Source organism: Solanum dulcamara, chromosome 2 (genome assembly GCF_947179165.1).
Source record: "Solanum dulcamara chromosome 2, daSolDulc1.2, whole genome shotgun sequence".
Classification (NCBI taxonomy): Eukaryota; Viridiplantae; Streptophyta; class Magnoliopsida; order Solanales; family Solanaceae; genus Solanum; species Solanum dulcamara.
The window spans coordinates 63,961,768-63,982,593 of record NC_077238.1 but is presented as its reverse complement, the minus strand read 5'-3'; the positions used below and the strand labels follow the sequence as shown (position 1 = coordinate 63,982,593).

Here is a 20,826-nt window from a genome sequence, read left to right as displayed (position 1 = left end):
CTGTTCAAATGATAATCTTGCAGACTTATTCACTAAGGCATTGTCGACATAAATATTTGAGAAGTTAAGATATAAGATTGGAATGCGCCGTCTCCGAGATATCAAGTGAAGCTTTTATCGGGGATGGGAGGGAGTGAAATATGCGTTGTACTCTTTTTCTTAACCATGATTTTGTCCAGTTAGATTTTCATGGTAAGGTTTGTAATGAGGTAACACTTAAAACATATTATGAGATGTGTGTACTCTTTTTCCTTCACTAGACTTTTTCTCACATGATATTTCCTAATAGAATTTTAACGAAACATATTATATATGGACATCCAAGGGGGAGTGTTATAAATTCATTGAATTGGTGGATTGTCCATTTAATTGATACATGAACTACTTACATTCATGTATATATATTTTCTAGGCTCTATGAATCATTTTGGATAATAATGTATCTATTAATTATGATATTTAATATGGTAACTTTTGGAGTGATTTCTCAACTTATAAATAGAATTGTCATTAACCATTGTAAGAAACATTTGAAAACACTTGAATAGAATAAAAGTTCTCTCATTCTTCTACATTTCTTACCTTGTTCTCCTTATAGCTATATATTATTTTGAGCTTAATTTATAATAAAAATAAGTAATCTTATTTATATATAGAGATAATTTTGTGTATCTTATACCTATACGAAACAACACGCAAGATACCATTTCCTTCTGATACCCACAAATGGCACAAATACAAACCGAACCCCCCTTTCTCCACCTCTTCACATCTGCCCCTCCACCGAACCGCCATTAACCTAGACCCAATCTCTACATATCGTGCCTCTCAGACCTCAGCACCATACTTCTCTTTACCTATCGTCATTTGTGTCTATTCCTCTGTTTGTTCATCAATCCACTGATTGCTTATCTAGTAGAAGAGAAAATAATACTATTATCTCTTCCTTTTGGGTTTATCCATCTAATTCACCTCTTTTTTTAATCCATCTGTGTATCTTTTTGATCTGAAATCTCAGGGTACTGGAGATTCTATGCACATCTATTGATACTCTTTTGTGGTAATTTTGTTGTTCTCTTTCTGTTTTTTACTTTTTACAGAAATGGGGCTTTTAGAAGTAGGATTGCAAGTTGCCACACCTGAATTTTGAATCTTTATATGTTTTATTTAAGGATGTATGCAATTTATTTGATTCTGATGTGGGGGCTTTGGCTGATCAGAGCAATCTGCTTGTTAACTAAGAGGATTATGTTTTGTAAGAGCTTATATTGTTTTTATGCATATGTTGAACTTTAGGACTGTTGTGAAAAAATGTGAATTCCTCAATGAACACATAATCTACCAATTGTTGCCCTTTTTTATTCGTAGGACGCCCAAGTTTAATGATGCAATAACTTAACCTTTGTTGTTGGACTGGATTTTCGTGTTAGAGACTTGTAGGTCAGTGTTTGAGATTTAGAGTATCTCTAGCCTTAGAGAGCACGTAATTTGTCTTTAAATATGAACAAATTATATATGTTGGAATGAAATGGGCCCGAAAATGGATATAGAGGATTCGTGTAGTTGAGTTTAACTAGTTTGGGGATCCGGTGTTATTGATTGAGTCCATCTTTTTAATCATACTTTCTGTGATAACACAATTGGAAATTTAAAAAGTATGAATTGGTCAATTATGCGTAAGGGTCTAACGGCTTATCACTGTCATGATCATTGTCGCTGCAAGATGTTTGTTACTCCAAGCTAGTTCTATGGATGCTGATTATGAATTGAAAGTAGGTATCACTTGAGGTATATAATGTTGCAGGAGACTGATTGTTTGTCTCAACTCTTGCGAGGATTTACCCTCTTACAGCGGGAGATTGTGTCGATAACTCCAGCTTCACTATTAGTATTTGTAGCATCAAGTCATTTGCATTGGTGGGTTAAACTCTTCTTAGTGGACAGGCAATTATAGATGGAGCTATCAACTTGAAAGTGGCTAATGTACCTTGCACCCTTCCTTTTGTTAGACTTTCAACATCAAGAGCCTAACAATGGAGGGAATTGTGCATTCAACCATAACCTTTGAGCATTGATTACCCATACTAAGAAGATATAGAGGAAGAGGAAGTATTAATAGCTGCACCGGAGTAATGTAGGATTATGTTTCTGCATGGCTAACATATGGTTTACACCACTACATATTGTCTCTTCTAGGTAGGATTGGAGGTTTTTATTTTATATGCATCTATTTCTATGCTGTATTGCTCTGAGATCATATGGCTTGTAACTCAACAATACTGATAAAGGAAACAAATAGGAACATCATTTGAAGTTATATTAATACAAAAGATCAACTCGGTGCACTAAGCTCTTGCTATGCATGGGGTCTGGGGAAGGGCCGAACCACAAGCTTCTATTGTACGTAGCCTACCACAATGGTCTATTGTACGCACCCTTACATTGCATTTCTTCAAGAGGCTGTTTTTGAAGTTATGGTGTACAACTTTTTCAGTTACAGTTTATAACTTTTTCAGTTATGCAAGGTTCCTCTTCTGAAGTTATATAATTATACTTGAAAAATTATTAGTGCTGAATCTGATTATCAATTTTGGCTATTTATTGGTTCAGCTTTTAAGTCAGGCGCCTCCCCACCTTTTTCCAGTGTCTCACTTTCACACTATCATGCAATTAATGCTCTTAACCTCGTTTGTGGATCCATTTTTGTAGTTTTGCATATACAAAGGTGATATACTCTTGGTTTGCAAAAACATTTAGCAAGAAAATTCTTATTCTAGTAGATGCAACTCCAGGTTCTCATAGCACTTCCCAAGAAAACATGATTGTGTCTTTTACTCGAATTTTATTTAGCAATTCTGCGTAATTCAAAAATTTTTGCTTGTTGTGGTAGGGGATGTTGAGAAGGCTGTTTTCTCTCAAAATTGGCAGCACATGTGGTTACAATGATAATCAATTTAAGTAACTAGTATATAATAGATTGAAGATAATTTGTCTACTGCATAGGTATATGCTGGTTAATCATAGGTTTTGTGAATCATCTGTCTCTCTATTGCCATTTTCCTTATCTTGGATGTTTTTAGGCATTACTTGGTCATTCTTTCTGTTTTAGCTGTTTTTATTTTAATAATTGAATTTTAAAGTATTCCCTTTGTGATATTATGTAGGGTGCTATTTTTCATCATTGAGGGTCTTAGATTGCAATTTCAACTTGAAGTTCTGTTTCCCCCCCTGTTGTTATATATGGGCTGAGGTATATATTTATGGGACGTGCAGAGGATGATGAACCACCATCAAAACGCGTGAAAGTATCCTCCAGAAAACTGGGAGATCTTTCAAAGAGTACACTTCTGAGTGATCCTGCAAGTTGCTCACTGAATGACTTGATGGCTCGCCCCCTGGTTTGTCAAGGGGACGATGAGGTCGTTGGTGCAAAAGGGGTTGTTAAGAAAGTTGAGTTTGTGCGAATCATGGCAGAGGCATTATATTCTCTTGGTTATAACAAAGCTGGTGCACGTCTAGAAGAAGAGTCCGGGATACCTTTGCAATCTGCTGTAGTAAAGTTATTTATGCAGCAAATCCTTGATGGTAAATGGGACGAAAGTGTAGCCACTTTACATAAAATTGGTACAATGGATGAAAATATTGTTAAATCGGCATCCTTTGTGATATTGGAACAGAAGTTTTTTGAACTGTTGGATGGAAAAAATGTCATGGATGCTTTAAAGACATTGAGGACTGAGATTGGACCTCTTTTCATAAAGAATGATAGAGTCCGCGAGCTTTCTTTGTGCATTTTATCACCTTCACAGCGGGTTCTTGCTGGGATGTCTGGGATGTCAGGTCAAGATGTTGTTAGAGCAAAGTCACGAACAAAGCTCCTAGAGGAATTGCAAAAATTACTTCCCCCCACAGTCATTCTTCGTGAACAAAGATTGGTACATCTCGTCGAACAGGCTCTTGACATGCAACGAGATGCTTGTAGGTTTCACAACTCTTTGGTAGGTGAGATGTCCTTGCTCTCTGATCATCAGTGCGGAAGAGATCAGATTCCATCTCAAACTTCACAGGTTAGATTATCATTCCCGTATTTGTCATTAGAAATGCTTAGTGCTCCTCATAATCCTTTAATACTTTGATCCATCTATGTTTTGGTTTTATATATACAAATTACAAATTTCATGATGGCAAGTATTGATCAAGCTCTTACTTTATGTTTCATATAAAGTTAATTTAAAGGATTGTTACATCATTTATTTTATCTATCTTTGATTCACTCTGGCAGTGGAAAGCGTCAAACCACGGGTGGAGTTGACCCTTGTGAGTTGTGTCTTTTAAATTAAATATAGTTCTTTAGCATGCTCTATATGTCACAGTTATGTCTTGTCAAAATTGTCTTAAAACTGTATATGTGGTTTGAGAGCTTTTGCTGCAATACTTGGGAGCTATCGTTATGTGTTTAAATGTAAGATTATCCAATTGTAGGCGCTAGTAAGGAGTATATAGGCTAATTTTGCATCTAAAATTAGGGTTTTATTAGGGTGGAGATGGTTTTAAATACGCATAGCTCTTTAGTATATGGTGTAGCTAGTAAATTGTTGGGTTGTGCAGTTATATTATTGAAGATCTTAATAGTAGAATAGTCTTATGATTTTTCAGTTGGTTTTGTACTAGAGTTTACTTTTTACTTGTTAGCAAGTTTTTGGGATTCGCTCTTATCCAGTTCTTGTATTGCTAAGTTCTAGTAGTTGTTGCTCGTATCACAAGCATAACCTAAGTCAAGATTACTGTTGAAGAGTGACAAAAGTCTCATATTGGTGGTTAATGAGATGGGTGGACTTCTTATAAAGCTTGGACAATCCTCTTCCCTTTGAGCTTAGCTTTTGGGGTGTGAGTTAGGCTCTAGACCTAATTTTACAAGCAGGATCTGTCTCACCCAATGTTGGGGCGTGAGGTGTGGTGTTGAAGAATGACAGAAGTCCTACATTGGTAGTTAATGAGATGAGTAGACTTCTTATAAGGCCTGGGCAATCCTCCTCCCTTTGAGTTAACTTTTGGAATGTGAGTTAGGTCCAAGATCTAATTTTACAAAAATCAACATTGGAGTAACTATTTGCTCTAGATACTTGCAAGATGAACTTCATCCTGGCTTAGTGGCTTGATGATCCAGACTTGGTCAAAACATATTCGAGTAGCTTTGTAGCTGAGAATTTCAATATCTTTTCCATATTGCCTCAAACGGGTAGTGTAGTGTGGAAGCGGATGATTGAAAGTGTTGAGATACGACTTGCAGGGTGACAAAAGAGGTACACTTCAAAAATGGGAATGAATTACTAGTTAAGACGGTACTTTCAAGCATCCATACATAATGTATTCCACTAATTAGGCCGCAATGAGTAGTGAGTGACTTGGGATAGGATTCTATATCCCCTTCAAAATCAGACGTGAAAGTTTCCTTTCACTCGACTTAAGTAGGTACTCCAAATAAGGAAAGGAAAGGAGTTCTTGTTTTCAAACTCTATAAAATCCGAAAATAGAAAGGTTTATGACTTAAAACATGAGACTCCAGAGAAGTTTCCTTTCGGATGTTGTGTATAGGTCCAAGAATTTCACTTATTGAGTTATGAAATTGCTATTGAGAAAATTAGAAAGGCTTGGAGTGAAAGACCTCATGATCTTTACGCTTTGCGGGGCAAATGATTTTTGAGATTTGGTTTGGAGGAGCAATTATTATGGAGGGGGTGATAGCACAAAAGTAGGTACAATAGGGGGAGGGCAGAGGACAACAAATCTCATGCTTCCATTCAAATGTGATTTATTGAGAAACATCCTGAAAGTCTAGGAAGACTAGTGGCCAAAAGCCTTTCAAGTAAAAGGTGGATGGTAGAAGAATAAGCTTTTGGGACCACAAGTAGTGCGGACAAAATATGATGAGTAATAAGTTCCCTAATATATGCAGAATTGCGAATTCAATGAAGATGACTGTACACTAAGTTTGATGAGTACAAGTGTGTGAGTTGTATGTGATATATGTTTTAGAAGGAACTTGCATGATTGGAAGATGTGGGAATTCCAAAGCCCACCAGAGCAACTTTATAAGTTAACTATATTGCAGACATTGTAGGCGTTATGGATATGGGACACGAGGAAAGATGGGATGTTCTCGATTAAAGCATACTGCTAGACACTATTGTTGAGGGAGGTGATTTTTCCACATTTTTTAGTGTGGATATCCTGGTTACTAACAAGTATTTATTTTAGCATAGGTTATAGTTAGTGAAGTCATCCTTGACAACCAATAATCGAAAGAAGAGGAATTACTCATAGTAGTTGGTGTTTCATGTGTAGGCATGTGGGACAAGATGTAAGTCATCCCTCTTTCTTTGTCGTGTGGTAACATCTATGTGATAGTTTGTCGCATTGGTTCAGAGTACATTGTCGCGTCAATTCATCCATCACCAAGCTAAATAAAAACGGGCTAAGTGTTGATCCCTAGTGCAAATTCATCTTGACTGGTAAGTGCTTTGATTCTCCTCTCTTCATTCTACTCGAGTCTTCGCTCTATCACACATAAGCTTCATCGCCCTAATGTAAGCACTAGTATACCTCTAGTCTCAAGGCATCTCTATAAAACTTCTCTCGGGATTTTGTCGTAGGTCTTTTCTAGGTCAATAAACATCATATGGAAGTCCCTCTTTCTTTCTCAATTCTATCCACCAGTGTCCTCACAAGATGAATGGCTTCTGTAATTGATTGCTCCGACATGTATCCAAATTGGTTCTCAAAAATAGACACCCCTCCTCACCCTTCCTTCCAATTAGTGAGATTCTATCTCTTACTTGGGAAATTGTGGTCAAGCCCTCCCTTTATTCCTCGGAATCATCTCCACCACGCTTTCCTCAACTTCCATAGTCCCTTTTTCTTTGTCCATACTATCCACCAGTGTCCTCACAAGATGAATGGCTTCTGTAATTGACTGCCCCGACATGTATCCTAATTGGTTCTCAAAAATAGACACCACTCCTCACCCTTATCTCCACCATGCTTTCCTTAACTTCCATAGAATCATTGTACTTCCCCTCCATTCTCTGGGCATTTTAGCCGTCCTAAATATGACATTAAACAACCCAGTCAACCATTGCATGCATGCCCCGCATGAACTCTTCCAAAGCTCCAATGAAATCTCATCTAGTCCGGTCGTTCTTTCCTTGCTCATCCTACAAATAACACCCTTAATCTCCTCAACCTTAATACACCTAAAGTATCCAATATACTGACGTCTCTCTGAATGTTCCAACTCACCCAACACAATATCTCTGCCCCCTTCTTTGTTCAAGAGGTTATGAAAGTATGCTAGGCATTTTCGTCTAATGAGTGTGTCTTCCACTATCACTTTGCCTTTCTTATTTTGATGCACTTCACCTGATCCAGGTCTCTCGCCTTGGCAAGCATGTATAAGCAGTCTTCTTTACTTCTACTTCTTCTTGGACTTCTCCATTTACCACCAATCCCTTCGGTGACCACCATATCACTCGAAACCCCTAGCACCTCTCTAGCTTTTTTCCTAATGCATGCCACATGATGTTCGCATCCTCACTAATCAATTCAAATTTATTCACACTCTTTTAGTGATTGTAAAATTTAAAAAACATACACTTAATGATTAAGATTCAGTTCTGAAAAACAAACTTACTTAACGATTAAAATTCATATCCGCAAAACAAACTTACTTAATGATGAGATCTAAATGATTAAAGGAACCATCTTTTAAGTGCAAACAAACAAGGCCTTAATGAGAGTTCTCATTCAACTTTTTGGGTCTGTTCATTCTAATTATACTAACCCCCCTCCCCCACCCCATGTAGGGCTATCAGACCAGCCAATGTGACCAACCACACAATGATTGGACTAATAGGAGGGAGGGGGATGTGGATGCAAAATGGAGAAAATGTTACGTTCTCGTTAACTTTGAACTTCATTGGCTTCTTTTGCTATCATTACTAGCTATATGCATCAATATCTGCTTTTCTGAGAACCAATTTTCTCCGTTCTCCATTATCCCAAAAAACCATCGTTTCCCATGCTTATGATTTTTTCTGAACTTTCACTGATTTGTGGAGTAACTTGAGTTTATTTCTGCAGACATAATTTCATTAGCACTTGATGTCTAATTGTTTCTTCCTTGGTTTAATGTGCCAGATATTACAAGATCACAGTGATGAAGTATGGTTCTTACAATTCTCCCATGACGGAAAATACTTAGCCTCGTCAGCTGCTGATTGTTTAGTGATAATATGGGAGGTAAGTGCCCTCTTGAAGGTTGCTTGTTATATCCTCTATTGATATATCATTATTAGATCATTAATCACATTGCTTTCAGCTGAATTTCATTTCCTTCTTTTTTTGTATCTATTATCATCCTGCGTATAATAGACCCTTGTGGTCGGACCCTTCCCCGAACGCTGCGCATAGCGGGAGCTTTAGTGCACCGGGCTGGCCTTTTTATCTCATCCTAGTTTACCACGGGATTTACATTTCTATTGAAGAATTAGTATTGGAAGGTGGTGAAATAGAAGACGGTACAGGTTTTGGGAAATATTTTTACCTGATTATATGCTCAAGATATGGGGATAAAATATACTCCTCCTGTCATGACCTGCCACATCATCATGCCACATAGGCTCCATGTGGCATAAGGTTGTTCATGTGGAAGGCTTACATTGGAAGAAGAGTAGTCCTTAGTAAAATATTCTAGAGAAGATGGAGAATTCTTGGAAGACTTCAGAATTCCATGGATTTGCATGGACTAGTTATGTAGAGAATTCTAGACAAATGACTTATTTATAAATATGTAGGGACTTGTATAACAATTACTATTTACCTATTAGCTCCTAGAGGAGAATAAATAGAGGGACATTCATTTGTAAGAACCATCAAGCAAATCTTTTAAGTCTTGAGCACTGTAGAAGCTTTCTTAAGCAATTCTCTTGTGTCTTTCTTTAATCCAATATTCCCTTAGCTATTTAGTCCGCCATTGTAGGTTCATTCAAAATATCTTGTGTTTCTTTGTTTCTTTCAGTCCGCCACATGCAAGGTATTGTTTGCGACTACTTTTTCTGTCTATATTCCAGTAGTATTATTCCAACATTCCAGTAGCTCTCTTGTAGTTAGTACTTTTATTGGCTCTTTTTGGTTTATCATGTGGTATGTGCATGCGTTCTTGTTGGTGCTTTGATGGATATAAGAGTTAGTTTTGACATGTACGATGTGCAAGGATCATTCTTCTCCTTGTGTTGCTTCATATTTGGTAACAGTTTGAAAGAACTGATTTTATTTTTTTCCGGGAGCTGTTTTTGGGTTTAGGCAGGAAGCACTGGTAATAAGAGAATATGAGTCTGGAAATGTGATAGTATTATTTATAATCAGAACTTATTAGGAAAGTATTGTGATAAACATAAGTTTAGTGATCTTTTTGAGCTCTCAGCTTTCTGTTCTTTGTAGGTGAAATTGGATGGTTTGTTCTGCGTGAAGCACCGGTTTTATGGACACCAGAAACCTGTCTCCTATATGTCATGGAGTCCTGATGACCATCAACTTCTCACCTGTGGAGTAGAGGAAGTTGTCAGACAGTGGGATGTTGAATCAGGTGATTGTATACATATTTATGAGAAACATGGTCTTGGCTTAATCTCGTGTGGATGGGCTCCTGATGGAAACAGGATATTATGCGGAGTTACAGACAAAAGCATTAGCATGTGGGATCTGGAAGGGAAAGAGTTGGAGTGTTGGAAAGGCCATCGGACTATTAGAATATCGGACTTGGGGATAACTAGTGATGGGAAGCATGTAGTCTCTGTTTGTAAAGATAATATGATACTATTATTTGGATGGGAATCAAAAGCAGAGAAAGTAATTCAGGAGGATCAAACAATAACTTCATTTGTATTGTCCACAGACAACAAGTATTTATTGGTTAGCCTTTGGAATCAAGAAATCCATCTGTGGGATATAGAGGGAACTGTAAAACTCATCTCCAAATATAATGGGCATAAACGGTCACGCTTTGTCGTAAGATCTTGCTTTGGCGGACTGGATCAAGCATTTATTGCCAGTGGAAGTGAGGACTCACAGGTACTCCTCTTGTTGATCAAGAAACACAATCATTGCCAGTATACTCTAGTATTCTTGTGCTATACTTGTGACATATTTCTTTACTCGCAATGACATACCTCATATTCTAAATATCAAATTTCTAGTTTGCACATCATAGCGATAATTGACATAGTACTCATTTGCATCCTTTGTATGCTGAATGAATGAAAACTCGCCATAACATCTGAAACAGGTATGCTATTTCGGGGTCAATCTATTAGGAATAGGGTTACATTGGTTCTAACTCCCACATTTCAAAAAAAAGAATAAGTAAAAAGGTCCCAAGATAGAAATGATCCAATTTGTGCTTTGATGCTTTCCTTTTCCCTAAGGAATAAAAGCAAGTAGAAAAATGCCTATTTGAGAATGAGGAGATCTGTCTATGTGAAAACCCAATTGAGATATTGGTTAGGAACAGAAATCAATCATTTAGGCGTGCTCTTCAATGTAAATTTTAGGACAAACTGTATCTCTCCATCTGTTTTATTTATATGATGAGTTTGATTGGAAAAAGAGTTTTAAGATTTTATTATATTTGTGGCAGTGGAGGAAAATTCTAGTGTAGTGATTGAGGAGTAATAAATAAAATGACTTCAAAGTTTGAAATTTAATTAACTAAACTGAACTGAAACCTTGAAAGTTGTATAGAATAATATGGGGTCAAACATTCTAAAATATCCTGAAAAAAATGATGTCATATAAAATGGAATAGGTGGAGTATTATTTTTTCTTAAAATGTAACCGTTGGTATAATTCACTGTTGTTTCTGTTTACAAATAGAGATTTCAGTGTCAACCTGGTACTTTTGCTGTTTCTTGTCATTGGACACAAATCACAGAAATGTTCCGTGAGATACAATATCTTGTATGGTTGTATCAAAAAGATGCAATATCTTGTATGAAATAGCTTCTAGGAAAATTTGTATATTTCTTCTGTTTCATCGATCACTTTCAAACCCTAATTCGGCATCAATTCTTAAATCTTAAGTCTCTAATTTCCATGGTCTCTTTCCATTCCATCATTAGCAGGAGGAATTGTGACCCCCCCTAAATTATCCTTGCTTTGACTATCTATTTAATGTGCTGCAATGCGTTTAGCATATTGAGCTTTTCTCTTTGCATGTATACCCATACCATATTTTCAGGTTTATATATGGCACAAAAGCTCAGGAGAACTTGTTGAGACGTTGGCTGGACACTCTGGAACAGTCAACTGTGTTAGCTGGAACCCAGCAGATCCTCATATGTTGGCATCTGCTAGTGATGATCATACAATTCGCATATGGGGCTTGAATCAAGTAAACATGAAACACAATGACACAGTTAGTAATGGTGTACATTACTGCAATGGGGGATCCCGCTTAGAAGTCTTGAAGGCAAACTAGGGTAATGTAAAGTTAACTAGATCCCTGTTCTTAACCATTTCTTTCTGTAGATTCTTTTATATCAATGTCAAGCTAACATTTATGACAAGCAGGAACGTGGAATTTACGTTCAAGTCCACCAATAAATTGTGCACTCTAGTTCCTTTATTGATTTCTTGTGTTATTAGATAGAGGATCTTTCCGTCCTAGAATTAGGAAGTATTACTGGTTACTGTGTCGATCTGCATTCTAGATTATGTTGCTATTCAACTGACTATGTGAGCAGCCTAGGCTTTATACAGGTTCCATGACATGATGCCAGTTTGCTATAGTATTCTGAATTAGCTCTCATATTAGATTAGCTGATCCAGTTTATACCTATTTGTGGTCAATATAATGTCCTTAAAAGTGTGAACAAATTAACTGTTATTTTTTAGCATATCTGCCGTCCTTCATCCACCCTCTCCCTCCTTTCAGACACCCTTTATCCTTAAATATTTTATGTAGTGTCATTTGGTTCTCGCACAAAGTTGTGATACTGAGATTAATAATCATCGGACTACTTGGTTCATTGCATTAAAAATGGGATATATGGAACATGTATATGGTTTTATATTTGATAAAGTATTGCTTACAAATTTTACGATTTAGGTAAAAAAGAAATGCAGACATGAATTAAGGTTATTTTGGTCTTTTTAGAGGTGTCTTATAAAAGGAAACTTAGGTCTCATTTGTTTGTATGCAGTCAATGTAGGTTTGAATTGAATGGTTCAAGACTTTAGTTCATTAAGTGCATTTGCTTAGGTTAAGATTTATGAAATATATAAATGGCATGAAAAAGTTAGACACAAATTGGCAAGAAATTTCTATTGACATTTATGCCTTTTTGGCTCCAAATAACTAACCTTTTTCTCCAAAATCAATACCATCTTGCCTTTTCTTATTTTTACTTTATTTGGCATTTTTACTTTTTTTTTTTACCCATACCAACTTTGCACTTCTCTTTCTAAATTCTAGTTATACTATTTTAGCTCTTTGATTTTTCTTTGGTCATATATAAATTCAAGGCATATAATTTTATCAAAATAGATTCTAGTAATGGTAATAATGAATTAAACCGAATATTGAATGATGTTTTGTGGTTGGTTGAAAGTGATATTTTGATCTTCACAATAATGAACGCGATGAAGATTCAGACGGTGCTTATGGTGATGACCCTAATGCTTATTTGGATAGTGAGGGTGAAAATCTTCAAAACTTGCTTTGTGAAGAGTTGAATATGCCTAATCAAGCAGAACAATACTCATCTCTAACTATTTTGGACAAAGAAGAATGTGACTTTGAGGATATATGGGCTGAAGAAGATGAAGAATATCCAATAAATGATGACAATTTTATCGATCAACAATAGATTGATAGCCCTGTTAAAGGTATGATTTTTTGTAGTGTTGAATATCTTTTCTCATTTTACAAAGAACATAATCGTCTGACTTGTTTTGGTAGTATTAAAATTAGTACAAACAAAGGAGGTTGTGAATATGCTAGATATGTGTCTTTTGCTCGTGACAAGAGTAGAAAACCAACACCTAAGACGACAACTAAAGGGTTGATTGCAAAGCAAGAATTAATTGTACAGTGAAATCTGATGGTTCATGTCGGATTTCAAAAGTTGTGACAAAGCACAATCATCAATTGAAACTTTATTTGTCACTTTTTTTGGCCGCCACAGGCAGATAAGCAAGACATTGATGAGAAGACTTGAAAGTCATGACATTGTAGGAATTAGACCTTCAAAGAGCATAAGACTGTTGGAAGTTGAAGCCGGTGATCCTGATAGAATGGGGTGCACTCCTATAGATTGTCGAAATTGCATTCCTCAACAACACAGGATGAGGACATTGTCCAGCAATGCTGCAACAATATAAAAGTCTTCTCCGATATGCATATGAAGGATGGTGAATTTTCTTTATGTAATCGACATTGATAATATTGCAAGACTCCGCAATGTAGTATGGGTTCACACACATTGCAAGTATGCGTATCCCGAGTTTAGTGATGTTGCTTGTTTTGATACAACCTACCTTATAAATCAATGGTGCATGCCTTTTGCTTCGTTCATTGGTGTGAATCAGCACAAACAATTTTTCTTTTGGGTTGCGCTTTGATCACAAATTAAGATATCAAGACATACAGGTTTGTGTTCTTGACTTGACTCGCGTCAATGGGCAATGCACCTCCAAAAGCTATTCTCACAGACCAATGTGAGAGTATCAAGGCAGCAATTAGAGAGGTGATGCCAGACACTATTCATATGTATTGCATTTGGCACATCTTGAAAAAGCGACCTGCAAGGCTAAAGGGTGTGTAGGATTATAGGTCTGCCTAGTCCAAATTCAAATTAGTAATTTTCAACAGCATCATCATAGATGAATTTGAGAAAAAATGGGGTGCATTCATCCAAAAGTATGAGCTTGAAAGAAGAATATGATTCCATAATCTACATTCTGAAAGGCAAAGTTGGATTCTCGTATTTCTCAAGCACTATTTTTGGGCTGGCATGATGTCCACCTAAAGATTTGAGTCAATGCATGCATTTTTTGATGGCTATATTAACGGACGAAGCTCTCTTAAGCAGTTTGTTGAGCAATATTAGATAGCCTTGCAATACAAATACGAGAAAGAACTAAATGCAGAAGTTGATTCAAGAAAGACACATTCACCACCCGGTAATGGATTTGATTGGGAGATGCAGGTTCAAACTCATTACAACTGAAATATTTACGATATCTTCATCAACGAGCATTTGAAGAGGTTGTACCACTGCAAAATAGAAAAGCATGCTGATTTCGATATAGTGGAGGGAGTCGAGAAGTATATTGTAACAGATTATTCCATAAGGAGTGATTTTTATGGCAATCATTTTGCTTACACTGTACAATATTAATCATACAATCAATATCTCAAATGCAATTTCAAGAATTTTGAAAGCGAAGGTATCGTTTGCTGCCATATTTTGAGGACTATGTCTCTCAAAAGAATTAAAAAATTTCACGAGAGGTATATTTTGTGTCGGTTGAGACGAGATGTAATTCGTCCTCACTTGTGCAATTTTTTTCCAGGAGGCTATCCAACAATGATGAATGAGTACAAGAAATACAATTCCTTGAAGAAATGGTTTGATAAGAACTGTGATTTTGTGTTGGACAACAACGTTAAATATGTGGACTTCAATTTTTTTTGAAAGGTCATTTTAATGCATATTCGGATTGAAATGAAGACATGCCTTTACCAAGTGTAGCGATCCAGACTCGGACGATAATGTAATATTCATTAGAAATTCAAGAAAAGTCCGCTCACATGGAAGGCCTCAGATGAACAAAAATAGATGTGATCGTGAAAACATATTTAGGAGAGGTGGTGGATGATGGGATACATCTTATTATGATGCAACCCAAGAGAGTGAGACTAGTCTAGGTCAGAGGGATGGTGGGAGACGGGTGGGATGTAGAAGGGTTGGTAGAGGCAGTCGAGGTGGTTGTAAAGAGGTGGTAGAAGTGATGTAGAAAGTTTTGAGGTAGCAAGTAATACTATATTGGAGTAGCTAAATCATGCCCATTTTCGTTGTATATTGATTCGATTTTGATCATGAACGATTAATTATAGATTTTGAAAAGAATGATCAAACTTTAATATTTTAAAGATGAAGGCATTATGCAATGATCCAAAAAAAATTGAAGCAAACCGATACAATCAGCATGACCATAGTAGTTGTCTTTGAAATTTATGTTAGACAAGAAAAACAATCATCTATGTATGTTGCTTCAATGGTTTTTGTAGATTTAGGGGACGAATAATTACAACGAAGACAAGGTGTAAATGTAGTTCTTATTGTTAGTAAGACAAGTAAGAATTGTAAAAAAAATTGTTATAATTAATTTAGAGTCCACCGTATAATACTATTTTTGTTATTTTAATATCAATAATATACGAAAATATTTATAAATTTTTTGAAAATAAACTGATAGTTAATCTCATAGAACCAACTAATATATGCACTATGATACATTAAACATGTTTAGTGAAATCACGTACATGTGTCTTTGAGCTGGCGCTTCCTAAAAAAAATTGATTTAAAAACCATCTCAAAATCCCAAACTTAACCCTAAAAAATAGTTTTCTTCCTAAGTAATTTCTCGCTAAGCTTTTCTTCTCTAACTTCTTCTTACCTTGATCAAGAATGTTTTGTTTTGTCTCTCCAAACTCCGGTCTTATCCTCTTGCTCCTATGGTTGATCAATATTGTTAATCCTCCATGCAAAGATGTTTTTCTATGAAGGTGTAGTTCAGAGCTCGAGACCTATATTCCTGCTTTAAAGAATTAGGTTAGCTTCCCTTCTTCTTTTAATCATTATTTTTCAATAGTGACTTTCCTTTTTCCTCAGTTGAAGCGGAAGTGGAGAGAAACAATTTTCTCACAAACTCTTTCTAGATCTCTTTGCCGGATGCATGCACAAGACTTCATATCTAACTTCTTTGCTCATTTTTTTGGTGGTGATAGTATCTGTTTTTGGGGTAGACATAGCTTAGGCTACTTAGTTTTCTCATTATAGTTGCTATACTTGCTCTTCGCTGGATGCATACAGAAAGTATATCGTAAAGAGAGCTGTTGTAAATAAAATTGCTATGAGACTTAGTGGCTCTGTTGTTGTTAATCTTGTTGTGTAATATTCCTGGCATTTGAAGGTTGAAATATGATATAATAAGGTTAAACATTAAAAAAAATGGCCTCGGTGAATTTTAAGGACATGTATTTTGGAAGATAAATTTTTCCAAGAAATTACACTTCCAGTAGGGTGTGCGACAGGTTCGCGATGCGGACCTGCTCCCCCATTGTGTAATTTCTCCCCAGGTAAAAATTTTGCAAAATTCTCATTCGCCTAAAATTGGCCTATCAGGGAACACATCTGCGCCACAGACCTGGATATAATTTTTCCGTTCAAATTCAGTTTTTATGTAGGGACACTTTAGATATTTTTCTAACAATTAGTTAATGAACCTAGACTTTTTTACGACCTAATTCGACCCTATACACTACCCTAAACCTCTATTCTCATTCATTCTACCACAATTCACCTATTCAAATAATTCTCTGTCTATGGAAGCTCTCAAAAACTCCATTGAAGATCTTCAAGGAATTTTCTCAAGCTCTCCATTTAAAGTCTAAGTTTCTTCAAATTTCTTTGGTGTTCTCATTCAACATGTGGGTATTTCATCCTAGGATACTTTCACCCATGGAGCCCAATCAATTTCTCATCTTTTTGATAAATTCAAGTATGCATTTTTATGGGTTTATGATCCCTATTTTAATTACATGAATTATGATTTTAAATTATGACTATGATCCTATTTCAATATGAATTGATGAATATTGCATGGAATTGAAGAGTTTTTCTATGAAGTCTCCTGCATTGATATTTACAGTTCATGATATGGATTGTGGGTATTTTTAATTATACTTCAAGTTGATATTATTTTCATGAATTATGTATGAGTTGATATAAAGTATATGATCATACATGTTTTCAATCCAATTTCATGGTTTTCAAGTCAATTGATCATGTATTCATATTTCTACCCTACTTTCAAGTATTAGCTATGATAATGAATTTCAAGTATTCAAACAAGTTTATGAATGTGGGTAACTTAAGACCCTAATGATGTTTCTATGAAAGGTATTCATAATGATAGAAGGCCTACGCCCACATTACATGAATCACATGATAATGAGCTATTCCTATGAACAAGTTTATGAAGCATGATTATGAAAGTCTTTTGATTTATGATAAGTATGATTTGTGATTATGATATGATAGGTATTCTGTGGGATGTTGACTTAGCACCGAGAGAACTTTAAGGTGGGGGCTCGACCTAAGCCTTAGTAGCAACCTCTAGTCTCTTAAACTACGTTGCCACTGTAGGATTATTGCCAATATGGCCTAGTTAATGGATTCACATATAACAAATGTTAATGTTGGGCGGAGTCTACCTTGGCAAGTAGCATTCTCCTTCTCTATGTGGGGATCATCAGATTTCATGTAATAGCTTACATGGTCTTTTGGTCGGATACGATTATCTCCCACATATGTATGGGAGATATGTAATAGCTCACATGGTCTTTTGTTCTTTATGATTCTTTACAAGACTACTCCTATCCTTTACTTTTATATGACACTCTTATAGTTTATTGTGAATCGATCCTTCTTATGCCTACTTATGATTTCATTACTTCTATTATCATGCTATCTAAAATGGTTATTTGCACAACATGATTTAATTATGCATTACACTACCTACATATTTAGTACATTCAAATGTATTAACGCATACTTCATTCCCTACATTATATCACAATGTAGGGACAGACGCTCCATCCTATTCTTGTGGCTAGCCGGTGATCTATTTGAAGATTGTGTGGTGAGTCCTCATATTTCGAGGGCAAACCGAGTCATTCCTTCCTCTTATTGTCATTTTTAGACTATAATGATATTTAAAGACTATTCTATGTCATGTCATTACTGTCTTTGAGGGTGAGCTAGGAACATGTCCTAGTCCCCGCCTATGTAGTCATGTAGAGGCATGGTGGATATATGTGTATGGATTCTATATCGTCTTGATTCTCTCTAGTTATGCTATGTCTTCTTGTAGTTTTATGAATTTTCACTTATTTGTTACCTTATGTATGCATATGATATGCTAAGAGGCTTGGTTGGGGTTTCTTCAGGAATTCTAATCACTGTGTCAAGCCTAGGCCCTAGGTTGGGCTGTGACAAAATTGATATTAGAGCACAAGATTCTAAAGTGTCCTAGGGAGTCGAACATGCCACATCAAGTAAAGTCTTATTCATGGGTGTGAAGCGCGCCACATTTATGAGTAGGAGGATGTGAGGCGTTTTAGGCAATCCTCACTTCTTTCATGATCTATGTTATGTGATAGATTGTACTCTATGTCTTTTTCCTCTAACATTTGTTCTTTGCAGTTTTTAGAAAATGCCTCCAAGAGGAGCTCCACGTTAAAGAGGGGTTGATTCTAATGAGGGACAAGCTTCTCAAACTCCTAATTATCCTCTAGCCAATCAAGTTACTCATGCCGAATTCTGGACCGCCATCTCTATGCTAACCCAAACTTTGACTACTCCAGTGAACTAAGGAGTAGTGGCTCCTCCAAATGTGACTACACCGGCTTCAAGGGTTAGGGACATTACAAGGATGAACCCTCTCGAGTTTCATGGGTCCAAGGTTGATGAGGATCCCCAAGATTTTGTTGATGAAGTGCATACGATTGTTGCTATTATGGGTTATGTTCGGAGGAGAAGGAGGAGGTGGCGGCCTACCAACTCAAAGGTGTTGCTCATGTATGATGCAATCAATGGAAGGTCGAAAGGGATGAAGAAGGTCTCATAGGTTGGGAGGATTTCAAAATTGCATTTCTTGACTGCTTTTTCCACATGAATTGAGAGAGGCGAAAGTGTCGGAGTTTGTCAACCTCAACCAAGGTAACATGATGTGAGAGAATATGCCCTCAAGTTTACAAACTTTTCCAAGTATGCTCCTTCTTTGATGCCGACTCTCATGCCCGAATGAGTAAATTTATTTCAGAGTGTCGGACTTGGTGATGAAAGCATGTCGAACCGCAATGCTCATCTAAGAGATGAATATTTCTAGGCTTATAACATATGCCAAAATAATTGAAGGTGTGAAGATTAAGGAGAGGAAGGTGAGGGAGTCCAAGAGGGCTCGATTTGAAGGTGTGTTTTCTCAATCCAAATCCGGTGGAGGGAATGGTCATTTCCAACAAGACCAAAGATTTCAAGACCAAGTTTTTTCGCAAGTTTCGTGCCAAAGATTTGATAAAGAAAGGGTCTCCAACCCTAAGGCCCAAGGTGGTGGTGTTAGTGGATCTACTCCTCCTAAGTGTTCCAATTGTGGGAGAAACCATGGAGAAAAATGCTTGTTTGGTACGGGTACTTGTTTTGGATGTGGTAAAATGGGGCACAAGATCCCCAAATTCCCTAACAAGGAGAGAGAAGGGAGTCCTCAAGGAAAAGCGACTCAAGAGGGACAAGCTAAATAAGGTGGTGGCCCACGCCAAAATAGGTTCTATGCCCTTCAAGCTAGGCAAGATGTCGAGGAGTCTCCCGATGTGGCTATGGGTATGTTGCGGGTCTTTAACTTTGATGTTTATGCTTGGCTTGATCCGGGTTCCACATTGTCTTTTGTTACTAGTTACCTTGCTATAAGATTTGATATATGTCTCGAAAATTTGCTAGAGCCTTTTTTATTTTATACTCACATTGGTGATTCCGTTCTAGCCAAGAAAGTCTATAGAAATTTCCCCATGTCGGTCTTGCATAAAATAATCCCTTGTGATCTTGTTGAACTTGACATGATTGATTTTGATGTTATTCTTGGTGTGGATTGGCTACATGCTTCCTATGCATCTATTGATTGTAGAACCCGTATGGTCAAATTCCAATTTCCTAATGAGTCGGTTCTTGAGTGGAAGGCTAATGATTTGGTATTTAGGGGTTGATTCATATCGTGCCTAAAACCCCAAAACCTAATTTTTAAGGGGTGTATCGATCACCTAATGCGGGTTAGGGATATAAATCCCGAAGCTCCTTCTATTGAGTCGGTTTCCATTGTAAATGAATTCCTCGATGTGTTTTTTGATGATTTGCTTAGTATTCCTCCCAAAGGGAGAATTGTTTGGGTATAGATCTTCTTCCAGACATCCAAACCATCTCTATCCTTCCTTATCATATGGTCTCAGAGAAACTTAAGGAGTTGAAGGAACAATTTAAAGATTTGTTAGATAAGGGTTTCATAAGGCTAAGTATTTCACCATGGGGTGCTCCCGTGTTGTTTACTAGAAAGAAGGATAGGTCACTTCACATGTGTATAGATTACCGACAATTGAATAAGGTCACCATACTAAATCAATATCCCATTCAAAAAATAGATGATTTGTTTGATCAACTCCAAGGTGCAAGTCACATCTCCGAAATTGATCTTCGGTCCAGTTATCACCAATTGAGGGCGAGGGATTGTGACATCCCAAGACGACATTTTGAACAAGGTATGGACATTTTGATTTCTTGGTTATGTCTTTTGGATTGACTAAAGATCCCTCTATTTTTATGGACTTGATGAATCAGCTTTTCAAACTATACCTAGACAAATTTGTGGTAGTCTTTATTGATGATATATTGATTTATTTTTGAAATGAAGAAGAACATATGGGTCACTTGAGAATTG

At 36.6% G+C, this 20,826-nt stretch overlaps 1 protein-coding gene across 4 annotated transcripts; it reads left to right on the top strand.

The window, feature by feature from the left end:
* The first annotated feature begins 668 nt into the window (after positions 1–668).
* Positions 669–11,699, top strand: LOC129880621 (WD repeat-containing protein 26 homolog). Of its 4 annotated transcripts, XM_055954727.1 has the most exons (7): positions 669–1,060; positions 1,853–1,917; positions 2,010–2,196; positions 3,165–4,067; positions 8,197–8,298; positions 9,499–10,128; positions 11,294–11,699. In XM_055954727.1, the coding sequence occupies exons 4-7, from the start codon at positions 3,261–3,263 to the stop codon at positions 11,531–11,533; spliced, it is 1,779 nt and encodes a 592-aa protein (XP_055810702.1). In that variant the 5' UTR covers positions 669–1,060; positions 1,853–1,917; positions 2,010–2,196; positions 3,165–3,260; the 3' UTR covers positions 11,534–11,699. The 4 variants fall into 4 exon arrangements, with proteins under 4 accessions (XP_055810702.1, XP_055810703.1, XP_055810704.1 ...); XM_055954728.1 differs by lacking the exons at positions 1,853–1,917; positions 2,010–2,196 and having other exon boundaries at positions 669–1,019; XM_055954729.1 differs by lacking the exons at positions 1,853–1,917; positions 2,010–2,196 and having other exon boundaries at positions 3,274–4,067.
* Positions 11,700–20,826: the final 9,127 nt, after the last annotated feature.